The sequence below is a fragment of the Haplochromis burtoni genome, unplaced genomic scaffold (assembly GCF_018398535.1).
Source record: "Haplochromis burtoni strain Fernald_Lab_line unplaced genomic scaffold, NCSU_Asbu1 Contig_321, whole genome shotgun sequence".
Lineage (NCBI taxonomy): Eukaryota > Metazoa > Chordata > Actinopteri > Cichliformes > Cichlidae > Haplochromis > Haplochromis burtoni.
Genome location: NW_024582682.1, coordinates 117,742 through 142,108, shown reverse-complemented (window position 1 = coordinate 142,108; position 24,367 = coordinate 117,742). Strand labels below are relative to the sequence as shown.

General features: G+C 45.6%; 1 protein-coding gene across 2 annotated transcripts; it reads right to left on the bottom strand.

Moving 5' to 3' along the window:
• Window positions 1-1,251: 1,251 nt before the first annotated feature.
• apoba (apolipoprotein Ba) lies at window positions 1,252-24,232 on the bottom strand. Of its 2 annotated transcripts, none has more exons than XM_005942128.3 (29): window positions 24,105-24,232; window positions 23,533-23,574; window positions 23,023-23,135; window positions 22,834-22,937; window positions 22,425-22,572; window positions 21,302-21,448; window positions 20,892-21,016; window positions 20,739-20,815; window positions 19,705-20,161; window positions 19,281-19,431; window positions 19,028-19,174; window positions 18,261-18,472; window positions 16,975-17,182; window positions 16,727-16,897; window positions 16,438-16,641; window positions 15,966-16,130; window positions 14,356-14,561; window positions 14,095-14,277; window positions 13,847-13,977; window positions 13,049-13,256; window positions 12,778-12,950; window positions 12,521-12,696; window positions 12,302-12,423; window positions 11,838-12,211; window positions 3,783-11,318; window positions 3,571-3,682; window positions 3,337-3,369; window positions 3,036-3,222; window positions 1,252-2,919 (listed from the first exon to the last, which is right to left on the bottom strand). In XM_005942128.3, the coding sequence occupies exons 1-29, from the start codon at window positions 24,157-24,159 to the stop codon at window positions 1,771-1,773; spliced, it is 13,116 nt and encodes a 4,371-aa protein (XP_005942190.1). In that variant the 5' UTR covers window positions 24,160-24,232; the 3' UTR covers window positions 1,252-1,770. The 2 variants fall into 2 exon arrangements, with proteins under 2 accessions (XP_005942190.1, XP_042084346.1); XM_042228412.1 differs by having other exon boundaries at window positions 23,023-23,132.
• Between the last annotated feature and the right edge of the window lie 135 nt (window positions 24,233-24,367).

Genomic DNA, 24,367 nt, shown 5'->3' with positions numbered 1-24,367 from the left:
GCACACACACACACACACACACACACACACGCATGCACAGACACGGACACACAGACATCTGATATTGTATAAGAGCATCTCCCCGTGTTTTACTTCATGCAGATGTGTGGTTTCCCCTCGCAGTGACTCATGATGATGATGATGTGGTAAAACTTGTCATTTCCTCCTAAAACTTTCACATTGTTTTTATGCTAACGACGCCGTGAGGCTCAAACATGGTGACTTAGGTATGGACCTCCTGCGTGAAGAAAATTACACATCTGGATCCTTTTACACCGACTCACGACACATTAATAAAGAAAGATAATAACTCCTCTCCTCTGAGATGAGTTATTATCATCTACAATAACAGTGCACCATCATCATCGTCGCCATCATCACCACAGGAGGTCATGGAGAGGTCGGTGTTTTGGAGCAGACCTTTTAAAATAAGACTGAACAGTTCCTCTGTCACAGCAGCCAAAGCACAAAACAGGACAGACACAAACTATTCTCCTTATTTCATAAAAACTAATAATACAAATCTGAACCTGTGTTATTGTATGTTCATATTTTTTTCTTTATCTGGACTGAAAACCTCAAACTCAACTAAACAAAAGAAAGACATAAAAGATCATAAATGTGGTGCTTCGCTTTGAGCTTTTTGTCATGCATGGAAAAATGCTTATGCTGAATAGAATAGAATAGAATAGAATAGAATAGAATAGAATAGAATAGAATAGAATAATAGAATAGTTTTAAAGCCAGCAGCATCTCTTTCCCTGCTCCTCACTCCACACTGGACCTAAAGAGTTTCTCTTCACAAACTTCCAGACTTCAAACATCCAGACTGGAGGAAAATAACGGGAGCGCTGCTGATGTCACTCAGACCAGCAGCTTTAATGGTTACAGAAACATCTGCTGCTCAGGTCAGAAATATGGTGATATCATTTTGAGGCTATATCGTCCAGCCCGTACTGCCAAAGCACCCCTAAAGGATGCCAGGTCAGACGTGGTTGAATACCTTCTTCAAGTCCAGGAAGCACATGTTTGGCAGATTCTCCTGTCTAGCTCCCTGGTGTAGAGCTTCCCCGTGGAGGCTGAGGATGTTGCACCACACCCTCTGGTCCCCCCTTCCTGAAAAGAGGGACCACCACCCCAGTGTGCCGATCACAGACATTACAGACTGTTGTTAAAAGAAGACCGGATGTTGCAGAATTTTCTTATTGTACCTAAAATGGTACGTTTTCTCAGTTTATGTTTTCTCTGTTCTTCTGCAGGTAAAATAGAAGTTTATTAGATTTGCATTTCCTTCTGTTTGTTTACATTTTACAGCTTTTTGGACTCGGAGGCTGACTGGGGATGAGACACAGATGGAACAAAGGAGGCCAGAGCAGACAACCTAAGAACAGGAAGTAAACCAACATGAGAAAACTGATCTTCAAAGTTTAACAGGAAGAAGCCAAACAACAAAGGAGGAAACGACTAAGAACCACAGAAAGCTTTGATGCTTCTTATTCTTATAGATTTCTGATGTTATTTGTGTAAATGAGTCCAGGAGCTTCAGGAGGACACAATAAGACAAACACAAACTGGAGTTCAGCATCTGTTTAGCTGAACACCAACAAACAGCAACGTGCAGGCTGAACCACATTCAGTGAATCTCACAGAAGAAACGTAATTTATTTTTATCATTCATGAATATCACTTTAAAACAGTTTTTATTGTCAAAAAAGGGGATTTTCAATTTTTTCATCCATTATGAAACCACTTTATCTTCAAAGTTGTGATTCACTGCCTAAGCGGCGTCGGCCATTCGCTGAAAGACCTCCAGAGGAAGGGTAAAGGTATCTCAATGTCCATCTTCTCATCGCTGACTCTAACGTAGGGTGCTGTGCTCTGGGAGACCCTGGTCATTAGAGCCACACTGGCTTCAAGTCCCTCATAGAAGCACACCTGCAAAATACTGATGATCCTGCTGGTCCCATCATTTACTCGCTCCATGCTCAGAGCATTTAAGGCTTTCTGGGTCTTGAGTTTGATGAGGTCTCTGTACTCAGTCGTGCACCTCTGCGCCTCCTCGCCGTGCTGTTCTGAAAACTGCAGAACATCTGCATAAATGGCATCAACTTTAGAGGAAATTTCAGAGTTTTGATCTTGCAGGTAGGCGAGGAAACTCTCAGCTTTTTCAGCAACGACGCGTAAACATCCAGCAGCTGTCAGGTGGAGCACGTTGATCACGCTGATCACACCCTCTCTCAGCTGGTCCAGAATATTCCCCACCTTATCCATGATCTCATCTCCGCTAACAAAAGCATCACTTCCAGGTACGGTGAACCTGATTTTCCTGATGTCTGTAGAGATGTTCTCCACGAGGCCGTTGTTTTTTTGAATGGCACTACGGGCTTCCTGGACCGCTTCCATAAGAGAGAGCTTCCTCTCCGATCCCGGCACCATGAACCGTGTGTCATTCAAAAACTGCAAGGCTGCATCTAGCAGCACATTCATGTTGTTTTCACACTGTTTCATGACATGCTTCACCGTCTCAAACAGCCTGTCTATAGCATCCTGCACAGTCATGGACATCAAGACGTCAGAGGCCTTCCGGTAGTTATCTCGCGCTCCATCAGCAAAGTTTTGGATCCAATCCTGCGGTGTGGTACAAGACACGGGAACCTGATCGTAGGCTCGCTCTATGGCGTAAGAAAGTGTGTTTTTCAGCTTCTTGCTGCCACGGTTGATGTCAAAGCCAAAGTGGGAGGTGTGATACTTGTTAATGCACTTGAACACAGCGTCTGTCATTGCAGGAACTCTGTGCTTGGTGCCTTCCATCACATCCCACAGGAAGTCCCGATTCCACGAAGTCTGCACAAAGAATTTTTGCGAGTTTCTCAGTGAGACTTTTGCAGCGAAGACATCGGTATCCCTCTCTGGAGACGACTGAGAGTGAGGGAAGACGTTGAGAAGAGTATGACTTTAAACAGAGCATCAAACAGTCTGGAAAGCTGCACTCACAGTAACAATAATATGAAATAAAAGAGTCTAAGATGTAATACCAGGTATCGACTGAACAGCTTCCCATACAACTGTGATGGAGACCTCCTCTGTAAATGCACTCCAAGGAAACCAGATGATGGCGAAGACACGGATGCAGTGATGCCATCTTTGCGGGAAGCAAAGCGGAAGCTCACATCTGTGAACGTTCGACTGCTGATGTCAACGCTAAGAGTGTGACGAGGCTCCCTTTAAAACAGACACACCGTTAGTACAGATATGCTCCAGATCATATGTGATAAACACCTGACAGAGAACTATGGAGAGATGTGAAACATCAGCATCTGCATGAAATAAACTCACAGTGACTCAGCTGCTGAGACTCGGCGCTTCATTCTGAAAGAAAACGAGCGATCGAGGGTTTAATTCCAAACTTTGAATGTTTATCGGATGGGATCTGAGACAGTTCATCACAGCTTCTGATGCACTTTAGTGGTGTGCATGAAATGTTTACCAGTGTACAGAAATGGGGAAACTTATTTAAAGTTAAACCAGTGTTTCCAGTCGACTCTAGAATGCAGCGTTTGTTTAACTTACCGGACATTTTGTGCCAAAACATGTTGCCAGTTGACATTTCCATCAGTGTGAATCAATTTTCCCTTCCCAGTTAAACTCATTGCCCCATTATGATATACGATGGTTGCATCAGCTGGGGAAACATGGGCAAGATTAGGTTTTATATTGCCTTACATGCAGCAATGCTTACAAATGTGTGGTATCAGGTAAAGTGGCGTATGTTTTAGTCTTACCAGAGAGGTCGTATTCCAAGAAGTTCATGGTAGAAACACATCTGGATTTCAGTGAAGTTAATAGGTCAGAGTCCTTTTTCTCGACACTGGCAGTTGTCGACACACTATAAATGGGAGATGAAACCTTCACAGAGACGCTGAGAGCACCAAAAGATGGGATAAACACACTTGAAGGCAGATGGAGGGTCGTTGCAGGGATTTCGATTCTTTGCTCTGGAATGGTGATGGCTGGAAGGTCAAAGTTGGAAATCTGGCGTGTGATGTAATTTAGGCTGATGGTTTGCCCCCCGATGGTCACTGATTTTGGTAGAGTAAAAGGTAAGACTGTGATTTCATATTGTGGTATCTTAAATGAAAGGAATGATGTTTTTCCCTGCAGGTACTCTGTGTTAATGTCATAACCAGGCACTGACAGTACTGGCAGGCCAGGCAGCATGATTTCAAAGGCCTCGGTGCTGATCACCCTCGGGACACTGAGGTTCTTAGGATCGAGTGTGAAGGCCTCCACATGCAGTGTCGTGAATGGTACATTAAAGGCAGGAAGTGAGATCACAGGGGGAAGTGTGAGATGATCCGGGACGTCGGGGTTTTCCAGACGCTCGTCTATGTTCCTTATGGAGCTTGGAATTCCTTTGAGCCATGAAGGCACTGCAATGCTGATCTGAGGGACGCTAAAACTGACACCATTTTCCAAAAGGGTAAACGGTATTGCATATCCATGGCCATCCATGCTCTTTGTGTACACAATACTAGTAGAGACATTGAGGAATTGTAATTTATTCATACTGGTGTCCTGATCAAACCTGAGCACATCCCAGAGGGTATTCTGATAAATAGGAATCTTAACTGTCTTCAAAAAAGCGAGGGGACCTTCTACTGATCCAGCCAAATTCAAGTGCACTGCTGATTCATCATTGGACAGCAGTAAAAGATGAGCATGGACGAAAGACGCAAGCTGTTCCTTAACTCTCCAGGTGAGAGACTGCTTCTCTGAGCTGACGGCCAGGTTAATGCTCTGAATGAGTCGAGCATCACCCAAACTGCTCGGCTGGCTCGCTTCGATGTTCAGTTTGGTCTTGAAGGTCGTTAAAGGAATAAAGTCCAGTTCTCCTTTAGTGACATGTTTTCCATTTGTTGTGAAAAAGGCCAAATCGACATTGTTGGTGCTCGTGCATTCAGCCGTTGCAAAAATTCGCTGCAAGGAAACTGCCAGAGCTAACTCCTTATTCAAGTCAAACAGGAAGATGTTGTTGGAGTTTCGTTTTTGTTTCTCCTGTTTGTCGAGGTTTGAGTTTAAGACAGTCTTGACAGTTGAACGCAGGCTGTTGGCAGTGAAGTAGAAACTGGCTTTATTCTCCAGATCTCCAGAAAAGATACAGCCGTTCACCATCATAATGTCTGTCTTCCCCTGGGTGCAGGTCTCCAGAGACACATAAGAAGGAAGCGCTTCCAGTTCCCAGTTCATGTCACAGTTTCCTGCAGCCTCAATCAGAGGAATGCTAAAAATGTACTTTAACTTTTTCTTGGATGTGAGATTTGGCTTTGTTTTGGTGTTTCCGATGAGCTCCTGATTCAGCTCCAGGTTGAGGAAGGGTAGCTTGACCTTTGCAGTGTTGGTTAAAGAAGCTTCCATGCCCCTTTTGTTGAGGTTGACAGCACATTCGTGGTTTGCATTGATGTTGTCGTGCTCCAGGGAAACAGCTGAGGCCACTTTTATTCCTCTCGTCCTCGTCAAGCTGGCGGTGCCGTCGATTTTTATGTTCAAAATGTCAAACGCTGACGTTGAAGAGGTGCCAAAACGAGCAACAATGTCAGACTGATTGTAAAGGCCTGCGCTGGCAATGAACGAAATCACAGCGGATTTGAAGGAGAAATCAAATGTCATGTTACCCATAGCTGGGATCGCTATGTTGTTCTGCATGGGTGGCAGTCTAAAAGTGGGCAAGGTTACTTCACTTAACGTTTCTGGAACATGAATGACAGCAAACGTTAATAATGGCAGCACAAGAGTATAGGACGGCACAGAGAACCCCAGAGCTGGGACTTTAAAGCTTGGGGTCCTGACCTCTTTGGGAATGAAATAGCTAAAGGCCGGCATCTCGGCACTGAAAGGTGAAACCTGTATATCCAGGATTGGTATTTTATATCCGGGGACTCTGAAGATGCTAGGTGGCAGGCTAGATGTGTCAGTTCTGTGTTTGATGTACTGTGGCCTTGCTTGGTCGTATGAATCTTTTAAAAATGCAACCACTTTGTCCCAAAACTCTTCAAACTGAGCCTGGAGGACGGTGGCTTTGTCGCTGATTGCACCGTAGATCGGTTTAAGGTACAGTTCAAAGCTGTGGGTGTCAGGGTTCTTGTAATAGTGAAGCTTCAAGTTCATGTCAAATGATTGCTGAGGTGTGGTGAGCAAAGTTTGGAATCCAGCATTTTCCCACAGCGGAAATTCTCTGACTTCAGGGGTTTTAATATGGAAATAAGGTATGCTCATCTCTGGGATAGAGAGCGGAATCGTCAAAAATTCCAGGTTAGCCTCTCCGTTTGCGGAAGAGTGGAAGAAGATGTCCATATCATTGTTTTCTGCGGTGATGTTGTGACTGTACTTGTACTGATTGAACCTTGCCAAAGCAAAGCAGGACGCGTGCTGTTTCACAGAGTTTAATGCAACACCACAGTCATGCTGCAGAGCTACCTTTCCAGTCAGTCTCAGGGGAAAGAAAACCTTCGAGTTTACTTTATTCTTAACATCGAAGGCCACCTCAAATGGATGGATTGTGAACTCCAGCGAGTTGGACATGGATCCAGTCAGTTTTCCATTGAATTCAACATCGTGATAGGCTGCGAGCGCAACCTTCAGGTCCCCGATATCAGCCACTCCATCCAAAACCAAAACACTCTTCTTCACAGATGAAGTTTCAGTTTCACATTTTGCATCAATACTAATCCGATTTAAGAGCACTGATTCAGCTCTTAGCGTGTGCTTGGCTTTTAAGGCCTCACAGTCAGTTTCTCCAACAAATGTTAACTTTGCAGTGCTGAAATTTACATCAAACTCCATGTTGCTTTTGTGAGTACCTTCATCAGCGTAGTCATAAACCGACCACTTTCCATTTCCTGTAGTCTCTCCAGTCACAGTGACTCTGCCAGATTCTGCAGAGGCTGCTATATTTTGTCTCACTGATGCCTGACTTGAAGTTTCATGTGACGGGATATTCAAGCTGTGGTTGTAGGCTGTGGCTACGGCTGCATGGACTCCACTCTTTAAAGTAAGGTCCATTTTACTGACCAACTCTGCAGTGTACATTTGGGTTGCGGCTCTGGCGACAGTCTTGGCAGAAGCCTCAGCAGCGGTGCCGGTGAGTGTCAGGGATCCTTCGTGGTCAATGGCAAAGGCCATGTGTGCAGCCTTCAGTGTTTCTGTGAACTGCAGCTTCTTCATTCTGGGAGCGTCAAGCTGAGCCGTGACTTCAAACGTGTACTCCAGCGGCTTGAAGCGCGACTTGGCATGAGACGCAACGATGGCTGTAAACTGTGGGTTTTTTGGTGTGGATGTTGAGTTTTCAATTTTTCCTGTTGTAATGAGAGTCAGGTCTTCCGAGTACACCCTAAATTCTCCATGGAGTTTTCCAAAACGTGGGACACAAATGTCACTGGGAATCCTGGGATAAGTTATCTCTGGAACTGGGCGTGGTAAGACGTCAAAGCCTCTCCACTGCAACTTGGGAATGTTGATTGCTGGAAATGTTATTTCCGATAGAGTTATTCCTGTGAAGGTGAGATCGGGTAGTTCAGACAGGTAGAGAACTTTCAGATCACCAAAGATTTCCTCTGGGTCAGGTGTTTGGATCTCAAAGTCTCTGATTTCATCTATCAGAGCAATGATCCTAGCTTTGATCTCATCGACATCTATCGTGAAGCCAGGGATGGTGTACAAGTTGAGGATGGTGAACGGAGGGAGTGAAATTTGAGCTGGGATGCTAATGTCCTGCAGATTCTTCATGTCAACTGTAAATCTTCGAATAACAAGATCAGTGAGAGGTACTGTAAAAGTAGGAACTTCAATCTTACCTCTTTTCAGTAAGCTCAGAAATTCATCTACAGCCTGCTTCGTCTGGTCAATGAACTCATTGTCCTTTGCTGTTTTTACAATCTGATCCATCACTTGGTTAAAGTTTGCAGACATTAATTCAACAATATTTCTGTAGGAATCACTCGCTCTTTCGAGGAATAAATACAGTTCGCCTCTGATGTCCATGTCAACAATTCTCTCCCTTGCATCCTCAAGGATATCCTGCACCTTCAGTTTGATGTCGTTGTAAAATGTAGTATCGATCACATTTTTCAGTCTTTTTAGAGCATCAGCCACTTTTGTGTTTTTTAGCTCATCCAAATACGTAAAAATGGAAGTTTGGATCTCTCTGAAAAAGTCCCTAACAGCCTCAATTTTTTTCACCAGCTCATATATTTTAATCTGCTCGTTGATGTAGTTTGTTAGTTCAGCAATCTTCTTGTTAGCGTCATCAACAAAGGCATCGTACCAAAATGTCCTCATTGATTTAAGAGTCGAAGAAATATATTCATTAAGGTCATCGATGCTCTTCTTAAAGTCGATCGCTCTGAGCTGATTTGTCACACTGGACAGAAATTGCATTATTTTATCATAAGAATATTCAAATTTGATAGACTTCAAAGCTTCTACCAGTGACTGCACAGTCTTTTCAATTTTAAACTGCTTGACCAGAATCACCACCTGATCCATCAGCTGTTTGAATATATCATCGAGGTCGTATTTTAAAACAAGATCCCTGATGTAGAAATACACTTCATTGATTTTGTTGGGGATTTCATATTCATCAATCCAGTTGACGATAACATCATGGACAGACTCCATGACTTTTGCTATCTCTGAAGGGGGGATATTATAAGATAACTGCTCAACATGCGCAGCCCAGTCAACTGAAAGGAGATACTCCTTCAGATCCTCAAAACTCGACTTGATGTTAAAATCCTCAATGACTCGTTTCAGTTCTGATAGTTTGGTTTTAATCGTCTCCAAGATTTCATATTTGGAGTCTAGCTCCTGGAGAAACAGAGCACCGGTTATCCGGAGTTTCTGGAAATCGATCTGTTTCATAATGTCTTCGATGATATCAAGAATTCTGAGAAATGACCGCTTAATTTTATATTGGTCATCGAAGGCCCACGTGTGATTTCCGACATCAGAAAGAACATTTGTTATCTGGACTTCAAGACGTCCACCCTTGATGTACTCTTCAACGGAAAAAACGAGCTTTTGAATTTTGGTGATGATGTCCGTTACTGTGGTTTCTAAATTCTTCCTCAGATTCTTCACAGCAAGCTCCAAGTCATTCATCGTGACAGCGGAGGCACCGATCCAATCGTCGAGTTTCACTTTCACTTGATTTACTTTGTTCTCCAAGTCTAGCTCTTGCATGAAGTTACTCACTTGTGTCGGCAGCCGTTCTAGCTTTTCTCTAAAGTTGCTGATGAGCCCGTCGATATCTACATCACGGATGACCTGCTGCAGTGACTCTAAGGTTTGAATCAGTGTGTTTTTGAGCTGCTGAAAAGCTGCAGGAAAGCTCTCGATGAGTGGAATCTCGATGATATGACAGTCACTGTTCTTATCATACTGCAGGAAACCAGACATGTTGAATTTTGCATTTTCTTGTAAATCTTCTAACATTATTGCTGAAAACTCCAATTCAGCTTTCTCTGGATTGTTGGAAATACTGGTCGCCTGGTTGTAAGCACGGTCGTTCAGTTTAGACTTTACTTCCCAAGATAATAATTGATCGCTTGGAGTCAGGAAACCTTCAAATATGTTCTTTACACCAGCAGAGGATTCCCCACTTGGAAGCTTATGAGCTGTTGATATGCCGCTTTTATGTGCAAATGAAAGAGCTAGGGGCTCAGCTTTCAGCAGCAGCTGGCTGTACGTGTCTCCGGTGTGCTGCCCATGTAGATTAATTTCTCCCGCCGCGTTGAAACCAGCATCCACAGTGAGGCGAAAAGGCAGCGCCATGGTGCGAACGCTGCTGTTAAACCGCACAGGTGCAGAGTCTACCTGCGCCTCACAGTCTGATGTTAAAGACAGTCCAGCAAATTCCAGTTCACAGCTGTGAGTGAGCTGGGCATCCATCACGTTTCCAGATGTGCTGTATTTCATGGTGCCAGCCACAGGTGAGTCATAGGTGAGTTCATAGGTATGTTTGACGCTGTGTTGCTCTCTGTGAGCTGCAGTCATGCTTCCATGGAGATCCACCTTAACTGGCTCGAGCCTTACGTGACCCTCGTGGCTCAAAGCGACGTCATAAAACCGGAGGTCATTTCTCATATTGAATCGCGTAAAAAATGGCTTCACATCGAGCTTGGTGTCTTGCTTGTAGTAAATATCGTCACAGATGAAGTTGTTTGACTCGGAGCGGAGGCTGAGGGTCCACAGGGTGAGGGTGAGTTTGTGGCTGTTTTCTGTTTTCATCTGTCTGAGTGTTCCCTTTGTGTTTCCGGTAAAACTCAGAGCTCTTCTGTCCAGCATCATTTTCACGCTGCTTAATGTCGTTGCGTCGTACGCATATCCCTTCAGGTCACCGTACAGAGAGGCTTTAGCAGCTGTGACTTCACCCTCAATTTTCAGCTCCCCTCTGCTCTCGTCACCCATCGCTTTGGTAGAGGAGGACAGGGATGCTCCACTGTTGTCTATCGCACAGTTGAAAATGTTCTCCACTGTCACAGGACTGCACTGTATGCTGTTTGTGCCACTTGCTGTCAGACCATTTTTTCCAGCTGTTACAGAAGCCTTATGCCAGACACGCCCTGTTTCTAAGGTGAGGGAACCCTCAGAGTTTACCTGAAGCCCATTTGAATCCAGAGATCCTGATATCAGGGAGTATACCCTGTTTTTGTCGTCATATGCCTGTGATTCAATTGTGAGAAGGGCCATTTGGTTGGACACTCCAAACTCAACTTGGTTACTTAGTGATTCCCCCATGGCTTTGGCCAAGGCGCTGCACTTCAGGGTCAGCTGCGCATCCTTATATCTGAGTTCTGCCACATGCTGGAGCATGTCCCTCTGAGCGCTCGTTTGGGACATGATGTATAACTCTGAGTTTTTGCAGACTCCACGGACTGTGTTGTGAACTTGTAGGACTGGTGAGTCAAACTTCAGAGTGGATTCTCCTCGTCCTTCTCGATCTAGTGGGCGTAGGTTGTAGCTGTGAAGGTAGGAAGCGTTGGTGTGGAATGAGCCAATTTTGAGGAGTCCGTTGACGGTGCCATCTCCTGAGACTTCGTCTGAATTTAGGGAGGAAGTCGCATGAGCAGAGTAGTAGAGGGTGGCTTGCAAGCCTAAAGCACTAGAAGCTTCCATCTTGTAATTGGCTCTTGCCTTGAGTTTGTCCGTCACCCTTAATGTTTCTAAGACGCTGACGCTTGTGTCGATGAGGCTATGGCTGAAGGAGCTATTCAGAAGATACTTGAGATTATCATCGCCTCTTCCCGACATCATCCCGGTGCCTTAAAACAGACACAAATGATACTATATTAGTATGCAAACATGGAAGCATGACGTTTTACCTGCTGTAAGACAAAATGTTGGTAAGTGAAGACTCTTCTCACTGCACCATCAGGGCTTTCCAGGCACTGATTGAGAGGTGTTGATCTTACTGTTGCTGCACTTGCAGTTTGTTTTGGACCACAACCCAAATGTGCACTAATCAGTACTGTTCCTGACCATGGCTGAACCAGTAACAGGAAATGAATCTGCAGAAATATCACAGTACATGGAAGTTTTCAGAGGACCCCACTGGTCCGATCTCTTTTTGCCGTAAAACCAACATAGAGTCTGACTCGAACTGATCTTAACAAAGACCAACTTAACAGTAATATGACGCGCCGGCTGACAGGTGCATGAGCCTACCACATGTGCTGATTTAAATACTTCATGAGCGCAGAGCTCATTGTTAGCCAGCCTCAATCTTATCCTGTCAGATTTCATAGAGTCTTAAGTGACTTGACAGAAGAATAACTTTTTACCTTCAAGCTTGTATGACAACAGGCTGAAAGGTGACTGGGCCGTGGCCCTGAACTGTGCAGTGTAGCTGGGGACATCGGCGGTGTTGTTGCCCCCAGAGATCGAGCCTTCCCAGCTGTAGAAGTTGCTGCTGATCTTTGTGGATGCTGCAGCCAGACCGAGAAGGGGGAGAGACAAATCCAGAGACGGTGGTATGGTGAACCGTGGGAGCTGATAGGCCCTGGGTGGGATGTACAGACCTATCTGTGGTAAATCTATGAGGGGCACTGACAGGGAGTTTGGTACGTTCAGCTCTTCGGACTTTTTGCCTCCAAGTGGAAGAGGAAGTGAGATGGCCATCTTGTCCTTGTTGAACTGGTACCGTAACAAAGTGTCGCTGTTGAGGTAAAATGAAAGGTGAACACTGAAGCGCTGCAGAACAGGTGGAGCCTATTCATATCTGGAGGCTGATTTTTTAAACACTTACGACTGCAGGAACAGTTTTTCTGGCAGAGCTGGCAGAGCAAGATCAGAGAGGCTTCTCTTACTTCGCAGTTTTGCCAGAGTGGGGATGTGCGCCGTCAGTTTGTCCAGCCATATGTTACCCGCCTTCAAAGTGAAACAAAGACCTGTTAGATCTCACTGTAAAGCTGTAAAACTGCCTGTAAAAGCTGCGTAACACTCTGAACACGATGTTTTATGACACCTCGATTCCTTTTGTGATGATGTGACGCAGTTTCATGTCTGTCTTCGCCACCCTCTGGTCCAGGATCTCATCAACGAGCTGTTGAAGCTGCCTGCGATGAGCCTCCACATTAGGGATCATTTTCTGCGTCTCTGAATTCAGGTCGGATTTCAGTTCCACCTCAAACTTGTCATTATCTGCAGAGAAAATCCAGAAAACCCTCAAATGACTGAATCCATGCAGCTGTCCCCTGTATTGATGAGAGGAGGCACAGTTACCGTATTTTAGGGAAGCTTTTTGCTGGTATGATATCTCAGAGAGGTGCATGATGGTCTCCAGGTCCATGACCACATCTTCATCCTTCTTTAGGTTTGCAGTGAGAGATGCATCGGCTTTCAGAGAAGGAACGACCATCTGGAGTTGCAGCATGCCATCATTCATCATGCTAAGCCTGCATTTAAAACAAAGACGTGTACTGTCGGCTTCCCATCCACTCAGCACAACCGAAACCTCATAAAGGACCCAAGACTTGTTTAATGAACTCTGTACCTGGCACGTCCAACAAGCGTCAGCTGTGGGATGTTCTTGTTGGTGATATCGATGGTGATGCCCCTCATCTTCCTCTCAGCACCGCTCTCAGTGAAAACCAGTTTGACTCCTGCTTCCACGTCATAGTCAGGAATGACGACCTCAGCAGAGACGGTGTTTTTTAAGCGATTGTATTTCAGAGCTGCTGAGGCCTCCGATGAATCGTCGCCTGTTAAGATAAAAATTAAAGCAATTAGCCGGCTGTTAGCTGCAGGGAGCAACAGGTGGACTTTTATCCAGTATGCACAGGAAAAGAATACACGCGTCGGCAAAAATGTGCTTCATTTTTATGAATTCTTTCACTGAAGGGACCATTACACCCCAAAGACACTCCAAAATCCCTGACAACAGTTTAAAGAAAACAAGGATTTATATAATGTGTACTTTATTGATCCCCGTAGGGAAATCCTCTCTGCATTTAACCCATTCACTGTGTGAAGCAGTGGGCAGCCACCAATGCAGCGCCCGGCGAGCAGCGTACAGGGAGAAGGGTACCTCACGGTAGCTGTTCAGTGGATTTGAACCCCTGACCTTCTGATCATGGGCGACCACTCCTACTGAGCTGTCCCTGCCCAGATATAAAATATGATGAAGACAGATATGAGCCAAAGTAAACACAGCACCCTCTGTTTTGTGAGAACGACTCATATTTGTTCATGATGCTGGGAGAGCTGGGAGAGCATGATGGTTTAACCTTCTCAGTCTTATGAACTGAGCTTGCACACAAACACGTCCAGACATCATATTTAATAGCGTTACCTTCTGCCTTCAGGATTAATTTCAGCGTTTCCACCTTATGGCGCCCTCGTTTGCCCTCTCTGACCGTTTCATCTGCGATGGTGGCGGTGTACTCTGAAACTGTTCCTGTTGGCTGGATTTCAACTGCAAACCTGAAAGAACAAACTGTCATTAATCCAGGATTTGTTAGCTGTGTGGTAAAAAGCAGCAATAGATGTCAAAGTCAAATCACAAAGGATCAACTCAGATGAGCTGATCGACCTTCTTACCTGGTTTCTCCGGTTAGAGGGGAACATGGTGCCTGATCCACAGAGGTAGGATTGGAGTAACGCACTGCTGTGCAGAGCTTCAGACCACTGAGCAGAGGCTGGCAATCGACTGAGTCGGCCCGGTCTCCCACCTTGCATGGCCCCATCGTTGTTTGACCAGATGACAGAGACAGCACCTTGGTGCTGCATTTCAGAAAGAACGTGGAGTGAGGTGAGTGAGAACAACACAACTCAAACAGAGAAAGACTGTGGGTCACTGACCTCACGCTGAACAGCTGAGTGTTCGACTGAGGAGCAGGGATGGACAGCTTGACCTGCCTTCGGTTAACTGTAGCTTTAGCATTAAGGGAACTTTCATGGTACATGTTGGTGTGCGTCTGAATCCCGGCGTCCACGTAGTCTGGAATGTGCACACCCATCTGGGTGATGAACTCCAGTCCAACCGAAGGCATGAAGGACAACTCAGTCTGCAGAGACACAGAGCAGCTGTAACACAGGGATTCATGACTTGTTTCTGCTTTCTTTCTTTTTTCCTTTTTAGTTTATAAGAATAATTTTATTTATTTATTTATTTTTCCATAGCATTACATTTGAATTTAACAGTTCAATCTTTCAAATAACGGACAAATATTTGTGAAATTATGATGCATTTGTGAATGAATTTTAACAATCTAAACAGACAAATACATTTAAAAAAAAACAAGAAAATTGTGTTTTATTACATTTACAGTGATTTTACGTTAATCTACATTTGAAATGTGAAATCAGTCTATTTATGTAAATGTAATGATATTCTAGAAGAACAGTACAAAACTGTAAAATACTTTTATATTACAATTTTTTCACCTGATTGAACTGTTAAATTCAAATTTAATGCTGTGGAAAAATATATAAAATGATTCTTATAAACTTTTTTTACATCAAATAATTATTATTATTATTGCTATTTAGAGCGATTGTGGCTCAAGAGTTGGCAGTTCGCCTTGTAATTGGAAGGTTGCCGGTTCGAGCCCCGGCTTGGACACTCTCGGTCATTGTGTCCTTGGGCAAGACACTTCACCCGTTGCCTACTGGTGATGGTCAGAGGGGCCGATGGTGCGATATGGCAGCCTCGCCTCTGTCCCAGGGCACGCAATCCATTATTATCTAAACTAACTGTATATTTAAGTATTATTATTCCTATTGCCACATTCATTGACCTTGTTTATAGGTAATTGTTTAATCACATTAAAATGTTCCTAATTTAATGTTTAAAAGCACTAAAGGCAAAATCCCATGTAAAATTAGGGCAACAAACTGTAGTGTCATTACTGAAAATAACCATATTTTTATGAGAAAGTTATTTTCTGGTATTATTTTGGGCCCCAGCTGCCGGAATAGTACTGTTTTAACTTTATACTTCATAAAAGGAACCAAGCCTGGGGACCCTGAAGAAAAATGTCATTTCTCTTCCAGCTTTTTCACAACCTTAACTCCGGAGCTTCCTTCATGCATGGGAATAACATGGAGAGTTAAAACCCAAGCAGCGAGCTAAACAGGCACCGATAACTACAAATATGAAAGGAACAGACCAAAGAACATTATTAAACTTGGACAATAGCAAATAAAACTGTCTGACAATTCAGAAAGTTATGATCAGGAACATATCCAGAAAAAAAATTAAACAAGTAAATATTGTAAATCTTGTATTTAAAGATGTATTATATATTATATCTTGTTGTCCATATACCTTTGGAATAATGTTTCTATACCAGTGTTTTGCATCCGATGCAGCAGCTCTATATCCTACAGGTTGCAAGTTGTATTTGTTTTTTGTTTTTTGGCCTGTCTGGGATTCATGACTTGTAATGTGATGAAGAGCAGCAACATACCGCTGCCGAGGGCGTCAGGCCTCCTCTGACACCTGGTGCAAACACACCAGCTAGTGAGAACTTGAGAGGGAAGCCAGATGTGGTGGGTAGAGCAAAGGCATTCTCCATGAAGATGTAGTGGGCAAAGACTTCATTGTCAGTCCTGGATATGAGCTCAGAGAACACCTTTTGGAAAGAAAACAGGAGAAAACAAACATGATGGGAGAGTCCACTATCACATCTGGATCCTCTAAAAGCACCACAAAGGTTGCTCCAGAGTAGTTTTTAGATCCTAAACCTAAGCAGCAAATAAAATTAAAAAGTGAAACAAAACTAATGAACTAAATCATCTGTGATCCTCTCCTGATGTTATGAACTGTTTCGTTCTAATGTCGCCATGCTGGCTGCATCGAGGCACCGATGCACACTGGAGCTGTGTGCCACTTCCTGCCACGATCAACACACCAAACGGTCAGGAGACAGAATATCCCACCTGGGCAGGTAGTACCCTGATGAAGACGTGGTAGTACATGAACAGAGTCTCAAACATTTTCCTCATCTCGCCGGTCTTCAGATATCCAATCTCATTCCCCAAAAGTCTGAGGTAGGCGGCGGCTTCAGGCGCTGGAGAGGAGCTCACATCATTCACAAGTTTCTGGATTCTGTCCGCCATGTCTTTCAGAAAGTCTTCTGGGATCTGAGAGCACAGGACAATCTGTGTTTCAGCATGTGACATAGCATTTGCTCATGTGGTAGCTCCGTGTACATGGAGAACCTCTCACCTGTCTCTTCCTTCTGTCTCGTTGGGGTGCTATTCTGTCCAAAATGGCTTTGAGCATTGGGGCTTTGTCCTGCGCCAAGTACATCAGTCTGGAAATGGATTCAGGGAGCAAACCTCTCTCCCCAAAAAGAGCATCGATCGTTGGTTCGAATCCCGTTCCTTCAACGCCGACCTTAAAAAGGAGATTTTAAATGTTTGGACCTCGACAGAAAACTGATTTTTGTACTGCAGATTCATGTCATTCAATACCTCGAAGATGTCGTAGCTGTAGTCAAACACCTTCAGCGTGGTCTCCAGCATCATCTCCTTGGGTAAGGTGTCGCTTCCATCAAAGATGATGTTGCTCTGGATTGATCCCAAGGAGGAGTCCAGCTTGTAGTTGCGGGACATGCCATCAAAGATGGCGCCTGTGGGTGACGGCTGGCCATTCAGGGCCGACTCAGTGTACTCCCTGAGTCTTTGGAAAGGACAATAAATGATATTTAATAGTGTTTATTAATATAATGCAGAATCAGCAGCACTTTTGTTTTTTCAGTCATGATCAGTCGTGTACAGATCCCCGGCCGGTGCCCTCCTCTTGCTACGGTGGCATCTATCAGCCCAGAGTAATCACAGATACAGACTGTACATGAGACATCTAGTGGTGAGGTGAAGAAGTGCATGTACAATCAATGTGATTGTATTTTCAAACAAAGCTTCTTTCTCTGCTTTAACTTAAGTCCCTCAGCTGTGAAAGCCTAACGAGGGCTTTAACGAGGTACAGAGCAGGGAAGCCTGGATGGATGGTTCCTGTCCTTTCTCCACTTTGCACTCTGATATTTGGACCGATACCATCTTTGCTCATTACACATGTCAGTCTCAGCTTCTGTTTATTTCTTATTTTTAAAGTCTGCTGCAGTACTGTTATTCAGAAAACTTCAGTTTATTTTTTACTTTACTTTGATTTCAACCAGCTAAAGATGTGGCTGCTCAGCGAGTTTCTGACTTTCTCTGTCTGTAGTGTTGGTACTTAGTCCATTTAATGTCATCACATAATAACATAAATGTGTGAATGTGCTGGAAACACGAATAACATAGGAGGATGCGTTCAACGTGCAGGTAATATTCTTCCAATCTGAGATTGTTTATAACAGGAGGATGTAACCACCGCAGTGTCGAACAGGCCGCAGGGTTTCTATCATTGCACTGTAACCATCATCATCCACGTCACGTCTTTGCCCTCAGAGTCAAACACACTTTGAAGTCTTGATGTTTAAAAACCTCGAGTGAACATTCTGGATGTTTCAATCGAACCAACCTGACATAAAACCCAGACAGCAGACGCTCAGGTGCTAGTAACAAAGTAGCCCCGCCCTAAATCGTTTCCAAAATGAACTTCATGTTTTCTTGAGTCAGACCTGAAACTAGAGGCCGAGCCCACTGAAAGAGTTCACTGAGCTCAGAGATGACCATCCGCCTCATTTTCTCACAGACCTCTATACAATCAGATTTCAGAGGAGTCGCCCCCTGCAGGACATCCCTGGTCGTTCACTCACTGCTGTATTTGTGGTTCGTCTGAGTTTCTGATGTTGTTCAGGTAAGACACCACGAAGCTCCTGAGCTGCTCGTCCCTCGTGTTCTCCAAACTGCTGACGATGTCTCTGATGGTCGCTCGGTCCGGGCTCTTCATCAGAATCAGGAAAGCTGCTACACGCTTTTCTACGGGGCTGTGATCGTCCCGGTACACCTCCACGAACACATCTCTGACCTGTGACCAACCACACGGGGAGTGACACATGAATACAATCACGTGTATACTGAACATTTTCAGAGTCAGTATCTGTTCATTTTGAATTTGATGCCAGCCTCACGTTTGAAATGTTCAGGAGTATGTCTGTGGGTACCTGCTGTCCAGGTGTTTGAACTGAGGAGCTGGACTGGTGTGTTCTTGTGTTTGTGGCTCCAGATGTTTCAGTGGTCATGACTGTACTCATGTGCCCCCTGCCATACTAGCAGAGATGCTGCTTTAACCTGTAAGCTGAGAAGCTGTGGTGATTCCTCTCCTCCTCAACCCAGAGGAATTACCACAGCTTCTACTCTGCGCCAGTCCACCTTAAATAAGCTCAGAGGAGGTGGAGGTGCTTCTGGTTCAGTCTGAGCTTCCTGTGTGGATGCAGTGATGAGCTACGTTCATGATGATGATTCTCAGACATTCTCAGATTCAAAATGAGCAGATGAGTCTGACATGTCATTTTTGGACTGTTTCAATCATTCCCAGATCAGTCTGTGTGAGAGATGTGTCCATGTAAGAGAGAGACTTTACCTCATCACTGACGTCCATCCGTCTAAAGGCCTGTATGGCTGCCTTTTGATGTGATAGTGGGACTTCTGCTTTCTTTGCACATCGTAAAATGGACGAGATCAGGCTGGGGCTGACGGCTTGCATGGCCTGACCCATGACCCCAACGACCTGCAGATTAGAAATCAACATTTATGCAGAGGACTGAAGCCCCGAGACAGCTTTCAGCAGAAGAATACATCCATGGATCTAAAACTACATGACACGCTTCACGTACCCTCAGGACAAGGAAGGACATCTCTGCGGGGTCAGGAGGAAGGTCAGAGTCGTAGTGTGGGACTGAGCAGTCGTTTAAGAGCACCTCCATGAACTTTGACACGTCTGTGAGCACATCCGTGACCTCCGGCGTTACCGCGTTTTTATGGATCCTGTGGATGAAAAAGAGTGTGGTCAGCTGCTCAGGTCAGATGATGCGTGATGCTGCAGGCATGACTGAGATGGAAACTGTTATGATCACGGGTGTGCTAAGCAACACCACGCTGTCTGCCCAGTATGGTGACGAGCACGCCCTGTCGGCCGTTTATGGCTGACGACGGTTCCACCTCCGTGACCGATACTTCCTCACGTGTGACACTGAGACATGGGGACCATGGGTCTCCCTCTAGTGGTCACCTGAAGCACTGCATCATAGCTTTACTTACTTCTTCACTGTGTTGGCCAGAGCGTACATGATGGGCTTGCTCTGTTTATACTGAGCCATGCTGAGCATGTCTCGCACACGTGCAGCATCAGGGTCAGCCCGCAGACTCAAGGCGTAGACCAGAGCGTCTGTCTCCAGGGAAACGCCGTCGATGGTCCGGATAATCTGCAGGATGGCGCTGGTGCACTCTGAGGTCCCGCACTGGAACAGGGCCTGCCAGGTGAGCCAGCCTGATGCCGCTCGCATCTCAGGGACCGCCCGGCTCAGGGTCTCGTTCCTCAGGGCGCGCAGGCCGGACACCAGCTTATGGAAAAGCCCCGCCCTTTTTTGACCCTGGTCTGAGCCCGCTAACGTCACCAGCTCCCGTAAGGTGGTCAGAACATCGTCTCCCGTCTGCACTGGAGATTTATCTTCAGGATCTTCAAAGTGAAGGGGCCTCACCTGGTCGCGCTCCACACCTGCACACAGACACATGTGATGTCACTTATTCATTTCCCAGTAAGAGGTGAGTCTCATTTAAAAATGGACGTCAGCAGTGGTTTATAAAACTTTAATGAAGAGACTTAAATTATTTTCCTGCTGGCCATGTAGGGGTGCAGCTGCCTGTTGCACCGACGTGTACGGATGGATGTGGTCACATGACCTCACCCACGTTTCAAACCTTCAGAATTCAGAACTGACAATATTTTGTTGTCCAAATTAAATCCTCAAACTTCACTAAAACTCAATGTCAGACTTCTTGGATGATCTGTTAGTCAGTGACCTCCCAGCAGCCTTATTATTGGTCACATAATGTCATTAAAAGTCCTCAAAAAAGGATCCAACAGCACAAACACGGTCCAGAGGTCCAGTTCAGGTGAAGCTAGCAGACAGCTATAGCCACCTGTGTCACCATCCACCTGTCAGTCAAAGAGGCCACGCCCCAGTAATGCAAACTTTAAGCCTTAAGTCAATTTAAACAGGTGACACGAATCACCTGGGGACACAATAATCCCCAGGTGTGAAACTCCACAGCTGACTGGAAAGCTCACTCACTGAAGTCTCTGTTGCTGGTCCTCCTGTTGCTCTGGAAGCGCAGCTCCTGCGTCAGCTCTGACGACACTGTGCTGTCCCTGCAGAGCAGATTAAAGCTGAGGTGTAACGGCGCCCTGTGCACGCACACAAACATGCAGTCAGGCGGTGACTCACGTGTGGGAGAGCGGCAGGTAGCTGTGGTTTTCTGTGCATGAGGCTGTGGTGATGTGCCTTTCCCTCCGATCAAACTGGTAGCTGCAGCTTTGAGTGCTTGTGATCAGCTTGGATATCGGGCTGTGCTGGAAACACAAACCTGACTTCAGAAAACATGTTTGCACCATTTAAACTCCTTTTTCGTGACTATTGTGACACGGAGGCTGTATTACTGTGACATTACTGTCACGAGGTCTGCGGTCAGCCTCAGCGAGCTCACAGACAGGACAACATTAAGTAGAATAATTACAGGTGATGTTACATCGTTAAGGTGTGTGGAGCTGTCTGAGTGCTTCGTGCATTTGTTTCTGCAGTAATCAGGAAATCAAACTGAGGGTAAAGAAAAGAACAAACTGCTTCTGAGTTCCCACCAGTCTCTGCAGCAGGGCCAGCGGGCTGTTGGTCAGCTCTCTGCTGTAGAACTGGTCACACTGGGACAGATCTCTGACCAGCGTCACACTTGTGGCAACATCACTGCTCGAGTTCACCAGAGTGACGCACTGACCGTGCACGGTGCTCTGAAAAAGGAGAAAACAGCAGAAAAAAGGATAGTAGACAGGTCCTGAGGTCACACAGGTGTGATGTTTACAGAACTTTTATTTTGAAAGGTCGAATGTAAGGCCAAAGGAGGAGATAAAAAAAAAGGAGACAACAGAAAACGGTAGATGAACAAGTTAGCGCTGCAGACTGTGTTGCCGCTGCAAGCCTGAGAATTAAAGAATGGAACTGAGAAATACTGAAGGTGTCATCATTAATGTTTGAGGCATGCAAACATTACAACAGGGATGGGCACAGTGAGCGTGGTCAGGGGCCCAACGGCCGACACCATCACACCATCACACCACAGCCTGAGCACCGATACAGGCTTTACTGCAATTGTAACAGAAATCAGGAAATCGTTTCCCATCTGCTGTTGTCCTGTTTCATGAGTCTGTGTCAGTCGTTGCCTTTGTTTCCTAGTGTGGTCTTCTGCTGCTGGAGTCCATCTGCTTCAAGGCACAGAGATGGTCTTCTCACGAGCTTATTTGAGTTCCTGTTTCCTTCCCGTCAGCTTCCTGCTCGTTCTCCTGTGACATCAACAAGGACTTCCTCCCTGCTGCTCACTGATATTTCCTCTGTAAGCTCAGAGATGGTTGGTGGGAAAACCGCAGCAACACTCAGACCAACAACCTCGCCACAGTCAGTGAAATCACTTTTCTTCCCGATGTTGAAGCTCAGGCCGAACATCAGCAGGTCGTCTTCGTCACGTCTGAATGCAGTGAAGAGGTGTTACCCTGCTGTGACCTTTGCTAATCTTGTGGATACGAACACATAGTTGAAGCAGGAAGTGGGCTTAAAACTCAAAACCTTCATGTTTTCCACTCTTGGTAAGTTTGAATTTCTTTACTGACAGAAAAAAAATCCTGATAAAAGAAATCTTTTTGTTTTTCCTGAAATAAACTATTTCCTGTGACAACACTGATTATGGTTTGGAGTGTTTCAGAGGACGCTCACCGTGCGGCCGCCCTGCTGGTCCTCCGTGTCTGGCACCATGAGAGCAGAAACGATCCCTCTCTTGATGTTGAGGATGCCGATCGCCTCGTCGGCGTCGGGGTAAAGCTGAATGTTGGAGACACCCTGCAGGGTGAACTTCAGAGGGTTCCTGGATGAACAAAGACAGTGAAACCTGATCAGAGGGGGGCGTGTTCAGCCGGTGAAGGTGCTGCTCCTGAACATGCCGCTGCTGTGGACACAAAGGCTCGATCTTTAAAACGTAACACATCGAATGTTTTCTGAGGGGAGCAGAGTGTCGGAGCCTGTCGGGGTCATAAACCAGCCTCACTCGAAAATGTGCTCGCTGCTCCAAAAACCGACATGGCAGCAACATGCCATTTTAATATACAGTCTGTGTTTTTGCACTCACCTTTCCATGGCGGCCTGGAAGGCGTCCGAGCTGGGGGCCGGCCTGAGGGTGCAGCCCCTGGTGTGCATGATGAACTTGCACAGGTGGGGGACCTCGACCTCCACCTGACGAGCGGCGATAGCAGAGCCACGGTCAGAGAGGAACATCGTGTCATCAGGTGAAAAACGGGACGCATAAACAGCTGTTTACCTGACAGGTGAGCTCATGGCCGTCTCTCAGGTCGGCGGCGCCGGTCACGCTGTTCCGGCTCTCTGTGCTGTACCGATACACGTACTTCCTGAAGGCCTTGAATCTGGATGCTGCTGTGGGGGGAGGAGAGGGTCACATGGTCAGGGCTTTGCTCCTTTATGTGAAAAGGCTTCGATGGTTGTCCTCTTGCTGCATCTCAGGATTGGCTTTCCACACCATGACTCAGCAGCTGACCTTTGACCCCGTCGCAGGTGAGAGTGAGCAGCAGCTCTCATTCACAAACAGGACAGGAGTCCACGAGCCGCTATCTCCAGAAAACAGGCCGTGCGTTTATCAGTGCGCCATTGATCTGTTAGCAGGTCGATGTGTGTGTTTGCACACAGTGCACACACTCGACCTTCTCCAGCGAGGAGAAAGTCCACAGTTCTTTAAATGCGTAATATTTTCAGCTCAACCTTAATAAAAATGAATAAAAATGAGTTTGCATGTTTAAGAGTGAGGATGACTTACACTGACAGGCTGCAGTTTGTTGGTCCACGTCCTGCCCGTCCTCTGGAAGAAAACACGATCAACATACTTAACATACTTAACAGTATTGGAGTAATGAGAGCGGCTTCTAGAGGCCAGAAGGACGCGATTATAATAAAACCTTAAAAAAGAGCCAAGATCACACTGACGAATGAAGCGTTCCATTAGAAATAAACATTATACACTCGAATACAAAAATTTGAAATTTAGATTTGTTTGTGTAAAAAGTGATTTTGTTGCGTTTGGCACACATCAGAGAGACAAGTGTTTCCTGTCTCAGATCTGATGGCTCATATTCACACTTTTATAATATGAACAGCATGAAAAGCTGACGCGCCCCAAAGGGGACCCGTGTCTCCGGCTGGAGTCAAACTGACAGATGGACGCGAGCACGACTGCACCGCTGGAAGCACCGAGTTTAAAGTAGGAAAGAAAACAATGAAAGATCCCAGAGATCAGTGAGAGAACAACTTTTTCATCCATGTAGAAAAACGGCTTGAGTGAGACTAACAGAGCGTCCTCGTGTGCGTGCACGAGGACGGGTCGGTACTTACGAGCCCGCGCGCAGCAGCCGAGCAGCAGCAGCAGACACAGCTTCCTGTGACCCATGATGGGCTGCAGGCCTCCTCCACACTGACACAGCAGCACCTCTGCTCAGCGTTTATGAAGACCCTCCTTCTGTCCCGCTCAGAGGTCAAAGTTCAACTCTGTCTGGTCGTTTCATCCCTCAGAATTAAAGTGTAGTCTGTGATCAGCACTGCCCCCCCCCCCAAGAATTCAATCAATCATTTACAGTGATGATGAGACGCAGCAGGTA

Bases quoted from the DNA above. Each gene is read 5' to 3' on its own strand.
- apoba (XM_005942128.3), bottom strand. From the start codon at position 24,159: ATGGGTCACAGGAAGCTGTGTCTGCTGCTGCTGCTCGGCTGCTGCGCG. The intron at 17,183-18,260 runs GTGAGTGAACGA...TCCTTTCCAAAG, and splicing joins GACGAACCACAAATACAGCA to ACTCAGGGAGTACACTGAGT. The intron at 14,562-15,965 runs GTATGTTGCTGC...GTGTCTCTGCAG, and splicing joins GCCTGACGCCCTCGGCAGCG to ACTGAGTTGTCCTTCATGCC.